The sequence below is a fragment of the Pogona vitticeps genome, chromosome 1 (genome assembly GCF_051106095.1).
Source record: "Pogona vitticeps strain Pit_001003342236 chromosome 1, PviZW2.1, whole genome shotgun sequence".
Taxonomy (NCBI): Eukaryota; Metazoa; Chordata; class Lepidosauria; order Squamata; family Agamidae; genus Pogona; species Pogona vitticeps.
The window spans coordinates 37788351-37806495 of NC_135783.1; the positions used below are offsets into that span (position 1 = coordinate 37788351).

The 18145-nt window shown below is 42.9% G+C and overlaps 1 protein-coding gene across 2 annotated transcripts in view; it reads right to left on the bottom strand.

Annotated features, from left to right (window-relative positions):
- LIN9 (lin-9 DREAM MuvB core complex component) overlaps window positions 1-18145 on the bottom strand; it is a 44490-nt gene that overhangs the window by 25551 nt on the left and 794 nt on the right. The window contains exons 1-4 of one of the 2 annotated variants that reach the window (XM_078382999.1): window positions 17989-18007; window positions 13392-13424; window positions 12179-12273; window positions 804-908 (exon numbers count right to left, since the gene is read on the bottom strand). In XM_078382999.1, the coding sequence (XP_078239125.1) occupies window positions 804-908; window positions 12179-12181 (108 nt within the window). In that variant the 5' untranslated portion in view covers window positions 12182-12273; window positions 13392-13424; window positions 17989-18007. Of the gene's footprint in view, window positions 1-803; window positions 909-12178; window positions 12274-13391; window positions 13425-17988; window positions 18008-18145 lie in introns of those variants that run through there. The other variant, XM_020786547.3, reaches the window with a different exon arrangement.

An 18145-nucleotide genomic window follows, 5' to 3' on the forward strand; every position in this document is an offset into this window, starting at 1 on the left:
TTTGGCAATTAACCACAAATGGTACATTATATAAATCTTATGTATAAGTAGGATGCTGGCCAAAGACTTACTCTAGCTACACATAGCAGGAGACTATGTGGTCTGGTTTACAAGCAATAAGTGTCTAAAATTCAATAGTAAGTCACAATTAGAGTAGGCCCACTGCATCAGCAGGGATCTACGGAGTCAACTCTTTTGTAAATTCTACTGATTCAATGGGCCTAATCTACTTGTGACTTGCTACTAGATTTCAATCGATATGTGATAATGTATCTTGTATGTATTTTTTATTCCTTTCATGCATATTGTATCCTTTGTATACAGTGCAGACTTGGACAAACTGACAGGCCTTCACGCCCAGAAAAGGCTTGTGATCTAGTAGAGGAAACCCATGGGTGGAAGTGTGGTGGTGGATTTTGCCAATTTCTACCTCTCTCCGTATATCTCATTCCCTTACATTCTGGACAGTCTCTCTACCCTCTACAACAGATATCAAAGGCAAAGGGGGCTGTAGGATGAATTAGCAAATGCTAATTTTCTCTTTGACTGAAAGAATTCTATCTGGGATTTGATTCAGGAATGCTCCCATCAGTTACAGGACAGTCTTCATCTAAGCCATTGCCTTTAATATAATTTAAACAGTTTATATTATAGCATATCTTAAATTGTGTGCTTTATTAGCCTGTTAGAGACCTATTCTTGGGCAACTAGGAGTATTAAAACCAAACTTATAAAAAGTAAAAACTAAGAAGAAGATATAATATATCTATCAATGAATACAATGGGCTTGTAGATTAACATACTTGTGGAACCATTGCAACTCTCTGGTTTCTTTTGGGTGATCTTGTATTCATTTGTCTTTCTTCCTCTTCACAAAAAGAACGACTTCGTTTTGAACTTCTGAAAGGCTGAAGCATATAAAAAATGAATCTTTGAGTCAACAGACAAGAAAGTTTCACAAAATACCTCCCTGCAATACAGCAAACCCAAGATAAATAAAAAGATATTCCATTCTATATCAATGTCCATGATTTATTTAGCAAAATTACAGTCTAGATCCCTTTAATTTTTAACTTATGTATTTTCTGTTCCTTTTAGTTGAAAACTATAGTTTAAATTCCCCTTCACAGATTCCTGCCTTGTCATGGCAAAGGGGCTTGAGTAATTCAGAGAAGCTATGGACTACGCCGTGCAGGGAGACCCAAAATGGACAGGTCATATGGAGAGTTCTGACTAAACGCAATCCACCTGGAGCAGGAACTGGCAAGCCACTCCAGGATCTTTGCTAAGAAAACTCCATGGACAGAAACAGAAGGTAAAAGAGATGACGCTGGAAGATGAGCCCCTCAGGTCGGAAGGTGTCCAACATACTACTGAGGAAGAGCGGAGGGCAAGTACAAGTAGCTCCAGAGCTAATGAAGTGGTTGGCCCAAATTTGAAAGGATGCTCAGCTGTGGATTCACCTGGAAGTGAAAGGAAAGTCTGATGCTTCAAAGAAAAATACTGCATAGGAACCAGGAATGTAAGATCTATGAACTTAGTAAGCTGGATGTGGTCAAACAGGAGATGGCAAGAATAAACATTGACATCCTGGGCATCAGTGAACTAAAATGGATGGGAATGGGCGAATTCAATTCAGACAATTATCATATTTACTATTGTGGGCAATAAGCCTGTAGAAGGAATGGAGTAGCCCTCACAGTTAACAAAAGAGTGGGAAAAGCTGTAACGGGATACAATCTCAAAAAGGACAGAATGATTTCAATATGAATCTAAGGCAGGCTTTTCAACATTACAGTAATCCAAGTTTATGCACCAACCACCGATGCTGTAGAGGCTGAAATTGACCAATTCTATGAAGACTCACAACACCTTCTAGAAATGACAGCAAAGAAAGATGTCCTTCTCATTCTAGGGGATTGGAATGCTAAAGTAGGGAGGCAAGAGATAAAAGGAACAACAGGGAAGTTTGGCCTTGGAGTTCAAAACGGGCAAAGGCTAATAGAGTTTTGTAAAGAGAACAAGCTGGTCATCACAAACACTCTTTTCCAACAACACAAGAGGTGACACTACACATGCCCATCACCAGATGGGCAATACCCAAATCTGGTTGATTATATTTTTTGCAGCCAAACATCGAGAAGCGCTATACAGTCAGCAAGAACAAGACCTGGAGCTGACTGGCTCTGATCATCAGCTTCTCATAGCAAAACTCAAGCTTAAATTGAGGAAAGTAGGAAAAACCACTGGGCTAGTCAGGTATAATCTAAATCAAATCCCTTATGAATACACAGTTGAAGTGAAGAACAGATTTAAGGAACTAGATTTGGTGGACAGAGTGCCTGAATTACTATGTTTGGAGGCTCATAATACTGTACAGGAGGCAGCAACAAAAACCATCCCAAAGAAAAGGAAATGCAAGAAAGCAAAGTGGCTGTCCAATGAGGCCTTACAAATAGCAGAGAAGTGAAGGGAAACAAAATGCAAGGGAGATAAGGAAGGTTACAGAAAATTGATGCAGACTTCCAAAGAATAGCAAGGAGAGACAAGAGGGCCTTCTTAAATGAACAGTGCAAAGAAATAGAGGAAAATAATCGAAAGGGGGAAAAACCAGAGATCTGTTCAAAATATTGGAGATATTAAAGGAACATTTTAATATGGACATGATAAAGGACAAAAATGGGATGGACCTAACAGAAGCAGAGGACATCAAGAACAGGTGGCAAGAATACACAGATGAATTATACCAGAAAGATCTGGATGACCGGACAGCCCAGCTAGTGTTGTTGCTGACCCTGAGCCAGATATCCTGCAGAGTGAAGTCAAGTGGGCCTTAGAAAGCATGGCTAACAACAAGGCCACTGGAAGTAATGGCTTTCCAGTTGAACTATTTAAAATCATAGGCTTCAGCAGTATGTGGACCGAGAAGTCCGAGAAGTACAAGCTGAATTTCGAAGGGGCAGAGGAACTAGAGACCAAATTGCTAACATGCGCTGGATATTGGAGAAAGCCAGAGAGTTCCAGAAAAACATCTACTTCTGCTTCATTGACTACGCAAAAGCCTTTGACTGTGTGGACCACAACAAACTATGGCAAGTCTTTAAAGAAATTGGAGTGCCTCACCACCTTATCTATCTTCTGAGAAATCTATATGTGGTACAGGAAGCAACAGTTAGAACTGGATACGGAAAAACTGATTGGTTCAAAATTGGGAAAGGAGTACGACAAGGCTGTATACTGACTCCCTGATTATTTAACTTATATGCAGAATGCGTCATGCGAAAGGCTGGATTGGATGAATCCCAAAATGGAATTAAGATTGCCAGAAGAAATAGCAACAACCTCAGATATGCAGATGATACCACTCTGATGGCAGAAAGTGAGAAGGAATTAAAGAACCTTGTAATGAGGATGAAAGAGGAGAGTGTAAAAAAATGGTCTGAAGATCAACATAAAAATAAAAATAAAATCATGGCCACTGATCCCATCACCTCCTGGCAAATAGAAGGGAAAGATATGAAGGCAGTGACAGATTTTACTTTCTTCGGCTCCATGATCACTGTAGATGGTTACAACAGCCACGAAATTAAAAGACACCTGCTTCTTGGGAGGAAAGTGATGACAAACCTAGACAGCATCTTAAAAAGAAGAGACATCACTTTGCCGACAAAGGTCTGCATAGTCAAAGCTATGATTTTTCCAGTAGTGATGTATGGAAATGAGAGCTGGACCATAAAGAAGGCTGATTGCCGAAGAATTGATGCTTTTGAATTGTGGTGCTGGAGGTGACTCTTGAGAGTCCCCTGGACTGCAAAGAGAACAAACCTATCCATTCTGAAGAAAATAAACCCTAAGTGCTCAAGCTGAGGCTTCAATACTTTGGCCATCTCATGAGAAGAGAAGACTCCCTGGAAAAGATCCTGATGTTGGGAAAGTGTGAAGGCAAGAGTAGAAGGGGACAACAGAGGACAAGATGATTGGACAGTGTCACCAAACTACCAACATGAATTTGACTCAACTCCGGGAGGCAGTGGAAGATAGGAGGGCCTGGCATGCTCTCGTACATGGGGTCACAAAGAGTTGGACACGACTTAACAAATAAACAACAAGAATACAGTGGTGCCTCGCTTAACGAGTGCACCGTTTAACGAAAAATCCGTATAGCGATCCCTTTTTGGGGATCGCTATACGGATCAGCCCCAATCGCCGCACTCGCTTTGCGACAATTGGGGCTCCGGCGACCATTTTGGAGCCGCCGAACAGCTGATCGGCGGCTCCAAAATGGCCGCCGCATGACCCGAAATGGCCCCTATCAGCGTTTTCGCGCCCTCCCCTTGCTCAGGGAGGTCGCGAAAACGCTGCGGGGGGGCATTTCGGGCCTTCCACGGCCATTAAAATGGGGTTTGTAATTAAGAAATGAACAAGAGAGGTTCCATCTTGTTTCTTTGTATAAAGTATCTATGCTATGCAGACAGGTTGTTTTCTAGGCGAGCAGAGAGAATGTTATTCTGATAGCCTGAGAAAAGGACTCGGTGTGATTAGATGGGAATTGTTGTGACTCTTTGATAAACCACAGTAACCCAAATAATATCTGGTGTGTGTATGGGAAAGAAGTCATGTGGTGCAACAGGACTGTTTGCCTAGTAACGAACTCTGATTGGATGACATCGTGAGAAGGTGCGATAAGTCCTTGCCAGTTACTCTTGAAAAAGGAACTTTTTGCCTATGGACATTGTCATTCAAGACCGACTCTTCATTCATTCGTGACACACGGGACTAACCTTTACATGGACTGATCTTTGTACTATACTGGATTACCCTTGGACTTATGGGCTTTTTCCTAAGGACTATGGATTATTTCTCTATGAACTCTTATTTTTGGAATACTTCATATGGACTATGCTCTTGTAATTTTGTAAGGACAATGGGACTTTTACTGAACTTTTCTTTTTAGTACAGGATTTTTGTTCTACAGAATCACTGAGGACTATAGCCTTTTTATAACATACTTGGATTATTTTGTTTTTACTAATGAATTACTGGACTGGAACTGTTGTTATTCTTTTTAATGGCTTTTTGTATTTTTGTAAGGTTTTTGAACACTTTTCTATTTTTCATGTTTTCTTTGCCTCACTACAGAGTTGTAAATAACTAACACAATGCTTATTTACTTGCCTTAACTTAGTTTGGTTTTGATACCTAGTAACATGCTTATTTTTTTAAATAAAATAATGATTATAAAACTCAATTGGTTTCTTGAACAGTACACTTGTCTTAGGGTCATCTGAGAGTGCTGCCTTGGCCTAGCATACTTAAGGAGTCCTGCCAGTGGTGCAAGTTAAGTCTAAGGACTACAAAGCCCACTTGATCTTTCCACAGTAATATCTGAGAGTACAAGGGTGTTCTTATGTGGGCAGACTTGTAAGATGGAGTGTTGTAGCATGGCTAGCTGAGCTTGGACTCACTCAGCCCATTTTAGCGTGTGCAAAGAAGAGGTTACTTACCTGTAACCATAGTTCTTCGAGTGAACCTCTGTGAATTCACACTATAGGGTTAAGTCCGCGCCTGCGTGGGAATCCTCGGAAAATTCTAGAGCTTAGAGAAAAAAAACAAGTTAATTAATTGGTGCCCCTACAGTGCACGCTCTTCCCGCCCTTAGCCTCAGTTCCGTTTTATCCGGCACAGATAAGCTCTATATTACATGGAGCCAGTTAAACAGTGACGGAAGCGGGGAGGCCGGGCGGGACGTGTGAATTCACAGAGGTTCACTCGAAGAACTATGGTTACAGGTAAGTAACCTCTTCTTCTTCGTTCGTGACCTCTGTGAATGCACACTATAGGGTGACTAGCAAGCAGCCTTACCGGATGGAGGGCCGTCACTGAAGTAACGATGTGAGAACAGCTCTCCCAAAACTGGCCTCCCTCTTAGCTCGAAGGTCCAGTCTGTAATGCTTTATAAAGGTGGACACTCTGGACCATGTTGCCGCTCTACAAATGTCCGAAAGGTCCACACCACGAAGCAGAGCCGTAGATGTTGCCATGGCTCGAGTAGAATGTCCTTTTACGCCAACAGGAGGAGTTTTGCCCGCTGTTTCATAGGCAATAGAGATGGTAGATACTAGCCATCTGGATAGAGTTTGAGAAGAAGCCGGTGCACCTTTATGACATCCATAAAAACAGAGAAAAAGCTTCGGGGACTGGCGGAAGTCTTTAGTCCTCGAAGTATAGTATGCTAGTGCTCGTCGTACATCGAGGCTATGAAGCAGACGTTCAATCGGAGATGACGGCTTTGGAAAAAGGGTCGGCAGGACCAGCGGCTGATTGATATGGAAAGTAGAGACAACCTTAGGGAGAAAGGAAACATCCGGGTGAAGCACCACCTTATCGAGGAAGAATTGAAGGTATGGAGGGTCAGCTCGTAGAGCAGCCAGCTCACTAGCTCGTCTAGCTGAGGTGATAGCCACCAGAAACAAAGTCTTAAAAGAAAGTAAACGAAGGTCTGTCGAAGCGAGAGGCTCAAAGGGAGGACGGGTGAGCGCGTACAGAACCAGATGGAGAGACCATTGAGGTAGTGGGGACCTGGCTGTTGGGCGCAGATTAGATAAGCCCTTGAGGAAGAGTTTCAACTTCGGGTGCGAAAAAAGGCGAGCTGAATCAGAGGAGTGAGGTTGGTGTGCTACAATTGCGGACAAGTACACCTTGATGGTGGCAACAGCGAGACCCATATCGAAAAGATGTCTCAAATAGGTGAGGAGGTGTGGCAAGGCAACTGGTCTAGATTGAAAACCCTTGGATGAGGCGTATTTACAAAAATTGTTCCATTTATACGAGTATAACATAGTCGTGGAGGGCTTTCTTGCTTTACGTAAGACCTCTTGAATTAGGGGAGGATCCTCCATGCTGTGAGGTGGAGGGAGTGAACATCCGGGTGGTGAATGCGACTGGCATCCAGCGTCAGGAGGTGAGGCAGGCAAGGTAGTCTGAAGTGCTCGACTGCCATGGTCCTGAGCGTGGTGAACCACGGCTGGCGTGGCCACCACGGTGCAATCAGAATTGCATCTGCCTTCATTTGACGTATTCGAACAATGGAGCGTTGGACAAGCGGTAACGGGGGAAAGAGATAGAGAAGCGACTTTGTCCAGGGGACCATCAACGCGTCTCCCATGGAGCCGACACCTCTTCCCGCTCTCGAACAATACACTTGGCATTTCTTGTTTGTTTGAGAGGCGAACACATCCACTTGTGGCACCCCCCACTTCAGACAAATCTGAGAGAAGACTGTTGTGTCCAGTTCCCATTCGTGTGTCTGAGTGGGCAGGCGACTGAGGGAATCCGCTAGGTAGTTGTCGGCAGTGGACACGTAAACGGCGATGGGAAATATGTGGTGGGTGTAACAATATTCCCAAAGAATAACTGCTAGGTAAAGAAGCGTCATGGAGTGGGTGCCGCCTTGCTTGTTTATGTAATGCATCGTGGTCGTGTTGTCCGTCACCAGCTGAACAGCACGACCATGAAGAAGTGGAAGGAACGCGCGGAAAGCTTTTATTACAGCCCACATCTCCAGGTGGTTGATGTGAAGACGCTTCTCCTTTGTGGACCATAACGCATGAACCCTGTGGGACTTGCAATGGGCGCCCCAGCCCGTTGTGCTGGCGTCTGTTGTCACTTGTATTGTTAACTGAAGTGGTCGAAAAGGACGGCCTATGAGAAGGTGAGGAGGAAAAACCCACCACCTGAGTTGCTGAGCAAGCTCTGGAGTTACTCTGAGACGTTTTTCTTGATCGTCCGCCATAGGGTTGAATAGCGTCAGAAACCATGCCTGTAATGATCTCATTTTTAGGCGAGCATGTTGGACAGTTGCAGTGGTTGAGGCCATGAGGCCTAACAGGTGCTGTGCATGGCGAGCTGAAACCGTACGGTGCGGCCGGAAACGCCGTATGGCTTTCTGAAGCTTCTTTATACGAGCAGTAGGAAGAGAAACACGAGCAGTGAGAGAGTTGATTGTTGCGCCTATATAATCTGCCACCTGAGATGGGCGGAGACGGGACTTTGACTTGTTGATTCTTAGCCCAAGGCACTGCAAGGTATGCAGGACAAACTGAGTGTTTTGGATCGCTTGCTGTGGCGAGTCTGCGACAATGAGCCAATCGTCTATGTAGGGGTAGATAGCTATGTTGTGCAGTCGAAGGTACGCTGCGACAGGAGCCATGCACTTGGTGAAAGTGCGAGGGGCGGTACACAACCCGAAAGGGAGAGCGGAGAATTGAAAAATGGTGTCTTGAAAATAAAATCGCAGATATTTTTGATGTTGAGGATGAATGGAGATGTGAAAATAGGCGTCTTGGAGATCTATGACAACGAACCAGTCTCCTTGTCGTAGCAAGTGGAGTATGGTTTCTATTGTTACCATGCGGAACTTTCTTGTGCGGAGGTAGAGGTTTAATGTTCGAAGATCCAGAATAGGGCGGATACCTCCGCCCTTCTTGGGGACGGAAAAGTAGCGGGAGTAGAAACCGTTGCCTGCTTGACTGTGTGGGACAACTTGTATGGCATGTTTCTGAAGAAGGCTGTGGATTTCTCCCTGCAGAGTTGGATCGAATTTTGAGTATCTGATGTGACCCAAGGGGGGAAGTTCTATGAATTCGAGTCGGTAGCCGAACTGAATGATGTCCAGCACCCATTTGTCGTCTGTGATGAGAGACCAGTTTGGAAGGAACTTTGCAAGGCGGGTTTGCGGGTGGGGTGGTGCGTGAAGTGTTGTCGGAGAGTCAAAGATAATGCTTTGTTTTCTTGGCAGGTGGACGGTAGGACTGCCGACGATGAGTCTGGGCCTGCGAGCGAAAGGGAACAGCAGAAGTCGATGGCTGAGGAAACCTGGCATTAGGTTGTTGTTTGAAGGAACGGTAGGTTTGTGAAGAAGAGGGTAAGTATTGATTAGCAGTGTAAGGTTTTCGCCACTGATAAGGTTGAAATCTAGATTGTTGATGAATTGTATAGGATTTCGCAGTCTTCTTCATTTTGTGAAAACTCTCCATGGATTCATCTGTCTTGTCATTGAAGACCCCTGTAGCATCGAAAGGGAGTGCTTCTATGCGAGTTTTGGCGTCTTCGTTGATACCAGACGACCTGAGCCAGGCATGGCGTCGCAGAATGATAGAGGAAATCATGGTCTTGGAAGCAATGTCAGCAGAATGTCTGGAAGCGAGAAGCTGATGCTTGGCTACATTAGAGGCTTCTTCAAAGGTGTTGAGGAAAAAGGACCGAACATCATCTGAAGTGTCTTGCAAAGCAGGTAAGACCCTTTCCCACAGCTCCATCTGGTAAGCTGCCATTGCTGCTTGATAGTTAGCAGCTCTAATCAAAAAGGTAGTGAAAGAATACATTTTCCTACCTAGCACATCCAACTTCCTGCCTTCCCTATTGGAGGGGGTGGCTTGGGTCTTTGAAGAAGTTTTAGATTGGTTGGATTGCACGATTATAGAATTAGGGATAGGATGTTTGGTCAGAAATGCAGCGTCCTCACCATGGGTTTTGTAGTGGTTTTCGACTCTCCTAGTCACCTGTGAAGACGTTGCTGGAGCAGACCATGACTCCTTGACTGTGTTCATGAGAGAAGGAATGAAAGCAATACTGAGTGGAGGTGCTTTGTCCTTTTCAATTCTGCCAAAAACAAGATCATCAGTAGGAGGTGGGGGTTTTTCAATGTCCAGTTTAAGGGCTCTTGCCATACGGGACACCATTTGTACATAAGAGGAATAGTCCTCAGAAGATGAATTATGAATGTCAGAACTGCCCTGCTCAGATGGAGCCTCAGCGTTGGACTCATCATCTGACCTCTCTGATGGTGCTGAAAATGGTGCAGGGGATTCCTGTAAGGGATATCTGTCCCTTGGCAGAGATGGTTCTGGAGAGGATGGTCTAATAGTTGTTCTATGTGGCTTCCTAGGGGCTACCCCAGAGAAGGGTGCAGCAGAGGAAGGTGCAGTTTTTTGCCTAGTATGGGCTGTTCCCAATGAGGTGGACTTATGGGATTCAGCAGCCTTTCTGTGTTTGTGCTCTGTTTTCGATTCCAATGAGTGATGTGTCCTATATTTTTCTCGAGGACGGTGTCGGGGGGGCGAGGGTGAGGGGGATGAGGAGGAGGCATAGATGTAGCGGACCCTTTTCCTCAGGTGTCGCGCCTCATCCTCCGACCAAGAATCTGAGTCATCAGCGATGTCCCGACGCCGATGGAGACGGTCGAGATCAATCACATAGGGCCCCTTGTTTCCCTCCTTTTCCCGACGGCGAGCCGCCCTTGGGAGGATGAGAATTTCCCTCGTAGAATGGTGACGATGAGGGGGGGAGCAATGCTTTAATTTCGCTGCTCGTTTTCGCGGCGGTGAGGCTGGAACTGGTGAGCGCGAAAAGGAGCGCGAGTGGATGGATAACGCCCGCCCGGCTGACGCAGGGCTGAGAGGGGCAGAACCGGCACTAGAGATATGCTCTTCCTCTAGTGGGGGCGGGCTAGGTGAACGGCTACGCCTCCTGGCTGATGCCGATCCCTGCTGGGGAGGAATAGGTTCAATATCCTCAGTGCATTCCTCCGCAATTCCTTCCTCCTCCTCCAGAATCGGGGGTGGTGGTGAACTTGAAGCAGCCAGAATGGAGCATAACCGATCCTCCCCTTTGGAAGCAGATCCCTTTTGAGATCTAGCAGAGACCCTTTCCTTTTTCTTTTTCATAGGGTCTGCTGCGGAAGATTTCGCCGCCCTCGAAGTTGCTTTGTGGGCGGGAACCTCAGAGGAAACAGCCGGGGCAACGGAGGCGCAGGCTGCACGAGGAGCCGAGGAGGAAGACTTTTTTGTTGGCTTCCCTGCTTTAGAAGCGAGCTGAGGAGGCAATGACTTAGCTCCGCGCTCAGATTTTGACCCCAGAGAGGCAGCTGGGGGAGGCTCCATAACGGTGTGCGTCAAGGCAGACAGAGCTGCTTCCCAGAGGAAAGGGCGGAGCTGCTGCTGGCGCGCTCTGAGGGCAGCTCGAGTAAAGTTTTTACAATGGCTGCAGGATCGAGCCAAATGCCCCTCTCCCAGACAAAACAAACAGTTCTCGTGAGCGTCTGAGGATGGTAGCTTTCGGCCACACGAGATACACTTCTTAAAGGGGCCCAAGGGGGGCATAAAATCAGGGAGGGAACTCACTAATCGGACCCGAAGGCGGGCTCTGGCGTGGTCAGGCAGTCCGAGGTCAAACCGGAGAAAGAGAAAAAGACAATCCAAATCGCAAAGGCGAGAACTCAGTCCAAATCCAGTCCAAGGTAGGGGCAAAGAATAGTCGTATATAAAGAGTTGTTGAAAAAGCCGAAGAGGCAATCAGTAAGAAGAGCTCTATCGAGGAGTTCCTAACGCTGAAGGCGGTAAAACGGAACTGAGGCTAAGGGCGGGAAGAGCGTGCGCTGTAGGGGCACCAATTAATTAACTTGTTTTTTTTCTCTAAGCTCTAGAATTTTCCGAGGATTCCCACGCAGGCGCGGACTTAACCCTATAGTGTGCATTCACAGAGGTCACGAACGAAGAACTCCTGATTACTCTCTGTCCAGGCTTACGCGGACGTTTTCGAACGTCCGTGTTTGCTGACACAATCTACCCTAAAATATTGAATTTTTATGTCAGAAGCTGTGAGAGTAGATAAACAAGAGCTATATTATCTAGATTTAGAAAATTGATATGCCTGATGTGCTAGCAGGCTCTCAAATATTTTTCAGTCCAAATACAGTTCAGCTGAAGATGCTAGAGTATTCTCTGAAACTGCTGGTTTGAGACTATTCTGGATGGCTTAGTGGATGAACTGCCAAGGCCCCTGCTCAAATAAAATCTCAGCCATTAATTTACAGGGTGGTTTTCAGCTGCTTCAACTACTACCTCCACCTTTTAGCCTCAATTAATTTACAATACTCTGCACAGGATTTCTGTCTTAGCTTTCAATTAAAATATGAAATCCATAGAATCCCAAAAATGTTTTGAACTATAACCTCATTGTATGCCCATGAAGCTGGATGCTTTTTTTTCTCTTCCCAAATGTTAAAAATATGAAGGAAGGCCAATCTGGATCTAGTCAGTGCTTGATAATTTCATGTAAGACACCTTGGGTTCAAAAACTTAAGAAATATAAATCAATAAACATTCACGTTGCTCCTTACCATTTCTACTGTGGCCCCTGCATTCTTGCCTTTCCAAATGGGTGTTTTCTGCAAAGAACTGAATTTTTCATTCCATGTGTTGGATAAACTTCCCTCTGTTAGGAGTGTTATAAATATTAATTGTGCATGTTTGTAAAATCATCACAGAAAGATATACTCTTTAAAAACCCTTCATAAGTGGAAAATAAAAGTTTCTAATATTAAAATGATTTCATTTAACATCCACTTGTATTACTGCATGCTGTAAAATACTGTATATTCCTATTCTAGGATTTGTTTTCAGCAGACAAGTAATTTCAAATTGTCTTGTTTAATTTCCAAAATAAGCTTACCTCTCAATGAGGTAATTTTTGCCTGAGTACCTGGCTAAACCCCAGAGGACAGCAACAGAAAGATAATGGAATACTCCAAAAAGAATAGTCAGCATTTAAATATTCTTCAGCTTTAATATATTTTTATAAAAAGCCCTGAGCTTCCCTCCTTCCTCATCCCAATTAAGTTTTATGATTCTATATTTCTATAGCACAAAAGAGGAAAGGAAAGACATTGTAATAATCAAGAAGGCACACATTTTACATCAACAAAGGTAGATTTTGTTTTCCTGACTCAAGCATCTTTCTACAGAATTACAATATACACATATGAAAACAAATGCTTATGTATAAGCAGATGTAGGCCTCTTGCATAGAACTGTATTGAATAGGATTTAGTTTATGGGCTTTTCACACAAGACAGAATTTTGTTTCCTAATTTCTTTCCAGATTATGTTTCACGTTGTTTTCCAAATCTTCACATTTACAGTTCTATATAGGAAAAAAAATACATGTGTCATCATAAAGTATAAGAAATGCCAACAAGTTTCATTTCCTATTTTCCAGCATGGTTAAATTATTCTGCAATGCTTTGTGATTAAATTTATTTGTCTATTTTTTGGTTGTCCTTTTTGTTTTTGTTTATTTTTTTCATTGCTTGGCTTGTTTAATTAGCTGGTTTTCTTTATACTTTCATTCTTGTTAATCACTTTGAGCATTTCTTATAATGTAAAGCATTATACACACGCTTTAAAATTTAAAAAGATAAAGAAATTTCATTCTACATTTACAAGAGAATCAACCAAGTGTATTAGTACACATATGATGCGCATATGTAAATTGGATACACTATCTCCCATTCATTGAGCTTCACAAATACCACTAAGAAATAAAAGACTTACCTTTCAAACTAACTAGGGCTTTTGCTGATGAACCTGAAATAAATAACAACATGGAATCATTTCTCAGAGAGAAATTACTGCTGCATTTATATCTTGGATATCTAACAGTGCAAAGCTAACTCCATATACCAATGGCTGGATGTCAGTACCAATTTTGAGTTCATTGGAGTTAGCTGGTGCCCCTGTGATGAGTTTGAGGGCTCTGCAAACAAATTATCTCCAACCAGGTATACTATGAGTGGAGAGAAGCCAGCTTTGCATCCATTGGAATTAATACAGGTAATTCCCTCCTCCCCTACACTGCAATCAAAGGAGAGGGGGAAAATGGTCAGGCTAAAAAAAAAAATGGTGAAACTATCTTCTGCCTTGACCAGTGTGAAATAGCAGGGTTGGGGGAGCAGCAATAAAACCAATGCTCTTCTCTCCTCTGCTTTGTCCTACATTCTTCTTGAATTATTGTTTTATTTATTTATCAAGACCAATTTTCCACAGTAGAGGAGAGAATGCAACAGGGTTGTGGTTTTCACTTCTACTCTACCCCCCAGTATAGGTATTTATGCTTATATTTTCATCAACCACAAGGTTCCTTCTGGTATGAACTAAAATAAAATCTTTGGCAATCTTAAGTTATAACTGAAGACAGAATGGCCAAATGAGAACCAGCAAGGCCTTCTGTCCCTGTGAGGGTTCAAAAGGGGTCTCTTCTGGTTTGGCCATAGACACCAGAGGCTCATGAGTTACAAAATCAAAACTGAGTTTTACTGGAACATTGAACAACAGGTTCTTTGCTTCTAATTCTACTCCAACATTGTCTCTCACGACCAACGGGTCCCACGATGGCATCCAAATGTCCTTGTTAAATGGATTAAACTCAGAATCATTCCAGGGACCCTTGGTAAAGGGATTATTGTCACCCAAGTCCAAAGAGTCCATTCCTGGGTCTATCAGCAGTATAGTTTCATCTCTCCCCTCGGGGTCAAAGGGGTCCTCATCTCTTCGTAAGGGAGCCCATGGTCCGGCCAGAACCCTTTCAGACGGGCTTCGTCCAGTCTCCCTGGTCTTCTCTCCCTTTCCTCCCTCTCCACAGCTTCCTTCTCTTCTCTCAATCTCCGGCGCCACTCACGCGCCTCTGATTCCCCCCAATACAAGAGTTGAGGAGGCAGACCTCTTCTCCTTCTGTAGTCTGCCTCCTCCCTGGTGACCCAGACCTTTTCACACTTCCCAGTCCAGGGATCTTCCACCCATATTGACTCCCAAACCCCGGGTATATTGTCTCTTGCCCCTTTTATATCCCCTGTTCCCGTCTCCACGGTGGTTTTGCCCCTTTCTTCTTTTCCCGCCATTTCCCCCTCAGTCTGAGTCGCTATAGTTATTTTAGCAAAATCCCATTCTAGTTCCCTGGTGTCCACTCCCTGTTGTACCATCGCGATGGGTGATGCAAGTAGGTCTGTTCCCCCCCCCCCCCGTTCTTTCCTAAGGGAGGACGAAACTCCGGCAAGGGCTTCTACCCCCTCGCCTCATGTCTCACAGTCCCCTACTCTTTATAATTCACAATCCAACACTACAGCAGATAACCTGCAGAGCCTGCAGAGATCTGCCTGGCTCCCTCGCTGGGTGTTTTTAAGAGCAAACTTAAGACCTGGCTCTTTAGGCAGGCTTCCTCTCCTGTCATCACCTAATTACTTTTGCCATCTTGAATTATATTATTACAGTTATTTTTATTATATTGTTTTTACTTCTACGGATTACTGTTAGCCACACAGAGTAGACTTCAGTCTAGATGGGTGGGATATAAATTGAATGAATGAATGAATAAATAAATACATACATACATACATACATAAATGCTTGAAAAATCACCCCAGCTTTTCTCAGAATAGAGGCAAAAATTTGAGTAAGAAATCACCTCAAAGTGATTGAAGTCCAAAAGTCAGAGATGAATATGATTTCTTCTAACATAAGCCTACTCCACTGATAAATACAGCAATTGATGAGTATCTTCACAAATGTACTGGTAAATATCTCTGAATGGACTGCTTAGACAAATAGGAATTTAGCCTACAAGTAGATTCAGAAGCAAATAGCATTCTTAGGATATATAAATCAACACTGCTGCTTTCCTATGCACACTGTAGAATCTCCTATATAGTCAAAGATACTTTACGTCATGGAAGATTGGTTTCATTTAAGGTATTTGCAAAGGCTTTCACGGCCGGGATCTAATGGTTGTTGTGAGTTTTAGGGTTCTTTGGCCATGTTCTGAAGGTTGTTCTTCCAAACTTTTTGCCTGTCTCTATAGCTGGCATCTTCAGAGGACAGTGAGCAAATACTAGTTCAGCATACATCTAGAAGCTAGTTATGAGGAAAATACCAATTAATGGTCCATGATGCAAGTACTAATACTTTTTGATGATATTAAATTTTATTTAAATTTGTGGGACTTATTTCCAAATAAATGTTTTTAAATCCCAGGATGTAAAATGTGGGGAATTTTTTTTCAAATCAAAATCTAACTGGGTAAGCTGGAAGACATCAGGAATGATGATAGGTGTAACTTCAAATAAATGCACTGTCAGGCAAACTGCTACATGAGTACAGCACCGGTCAGCATAGTCAAAATGGAAATAAATCAGGATGGATAGATATCAATATATTTTTAAAATCAAATTGATTTAAATCATGATTTAAATGTTAAAAATGGTTTTTAGTTTAAATCATTTAAAAAATCTGATTTTTAAAATTTAAATTATGATTTAAATCAAAACCACCCTGAAATAAATCACTACATTTCTTAAACATCTTAAGAGACGAGACCTATACCTGCTTAATCAGATGCCCCAATGACATCAGTGGGATTTACAGCCTATTTCAAGAGATTCTGGTATGAGTTCTTAGATCTGCCGAAAACCAGTCAGTTTCCTGCAGAAAAGCATCTAAACTCAATGCTGTCTGACGCTTTGTATATGTGTCTATAATGAGAGCGGGGTGGGCTGGATATAGAAAGAAAAATACGTGTTCAGCGGCAGCTCCCTGAGATTGTGAAATTCCTGACATAATACCTAAACATTGTTCTTTTGAGTCTAAGTTTTCAAAATCAGGAGATAAAGCAGTGAACTTGAGTCAGGACTGTATAATTACAGACTGGATGTGGCAAGTCACAAGCATCTACAAGGAACTGCTTGAGAAATCTCACACATGGGAAGTCAGACTAGAACCTTCTCCCTGACATCTAGTTTTCCACAGGCAGGGAATTAACCATCCAATTATTTCAAGCTCTATTACAATATGAATGATATGAACTTCTGAAGTGACACACTCCAGGTAGTTTTAACATCTCATCTTAAAATAACATTATTTGATGCCTTCAGCCTTTCTCCAGCTGGTTTCTCCCTGAAGTAATGGACAGTTCCCATCAGACTAAGCCAGCATGATCAGTAGTCAGATGATGGAAGGTACCAAACAGAGAAAAGCTACAATAGATCAGGACTGAGTTTGGGAGTCTTTGGTCCTCCAGATATTGACATAATACAACTTCTGACATCCTTGATCAAGGTGCTTGCTGCCTCAGATTGAGACATGTAGAGTTCAACCAGTTCTGGAAGGCCAGAAGTTCTTCAACTTCACCTTTAGAAACTGCTATGGTATATAGTAAATAAAAATTCAGAAGTCGTGTTAGTGGTCACCTTTTTGACAATCTGTTATCAATTTTCCATTGCACACCATTTGATGTGACAATGACAGCAATGGTCACTTCTTCAAACATATAATTGCTTTTCTCAGTAATATCTGCCTTAAAGGGGCTTCTCAATAATTTTACAGAACATTTCCATACAATTTTTATTTCTGACATATTTGATGCCTGTTGCTTGATGTACATATTCCTGTTCATGTCTTTTATTCTATATAGATGTGCTGGCTGGGGTTTCTGGGAGTTGCAGTTCAAAAACATCTGAGTAACAAAGGTTAAGAACCACTGTTCTATACAAATCTACATTGCTCAGTGTAACATCTACAGTATCCATGTTTTTACTTAAACAATCACATTATGTAAATTTCAAACAGCATCAGGTGTGTATACTTCCACAGTAGTTCTCAATCCTCTGAGAAATACAGACACGGGGACAAAGTGGCTAAAATCCAGCAGTAAGGCAGATTCTCCAGATTCCCACTGAATCAGTGGGAATCTGGAGAATCAACACCAATGTATGTTCCACAGATTCAATGGGCCTACTCTACTTGTGGTTTACAACTGGATTTCAGCCATTGTTTTATTGGGACATCTATATGTTATTCACTCAAAATAGTCTGAAAAGGAAACTGTTATCTGTCCCTGGTGAAAATGTGACCCCAATGAAAACAAATCCTTGTTTTTGCTTCCCAAGAGAGTGTATCCATAACCCGAGAAGACTGATTGTACATGGGACCACACAAGACACAAACTACACATTCATATTGTGCCAAACTAACTCCTTGGAAGCACATTCGACACCACAGAGTGAACATCCCCCAAAGCAAGCACCATCTTTGGTTCTGTGCTTAAAAATATTATCATCTATTAAATTACTACTTTATGTATATAAAAGACAGAAATTAGTACCTTGCTCTTTGCCACCCTCACATTGGTATGGACAAAAAAGTGAGAAAGGAGGATTTATTTATCCAGTTGATCAGCTGTTTCCTACGCAGCTGTACACTCAGTGTAAACAGCAAGCATCTACGCCTTCCCTAATACTGTACATAGAAAGCAGTGACAT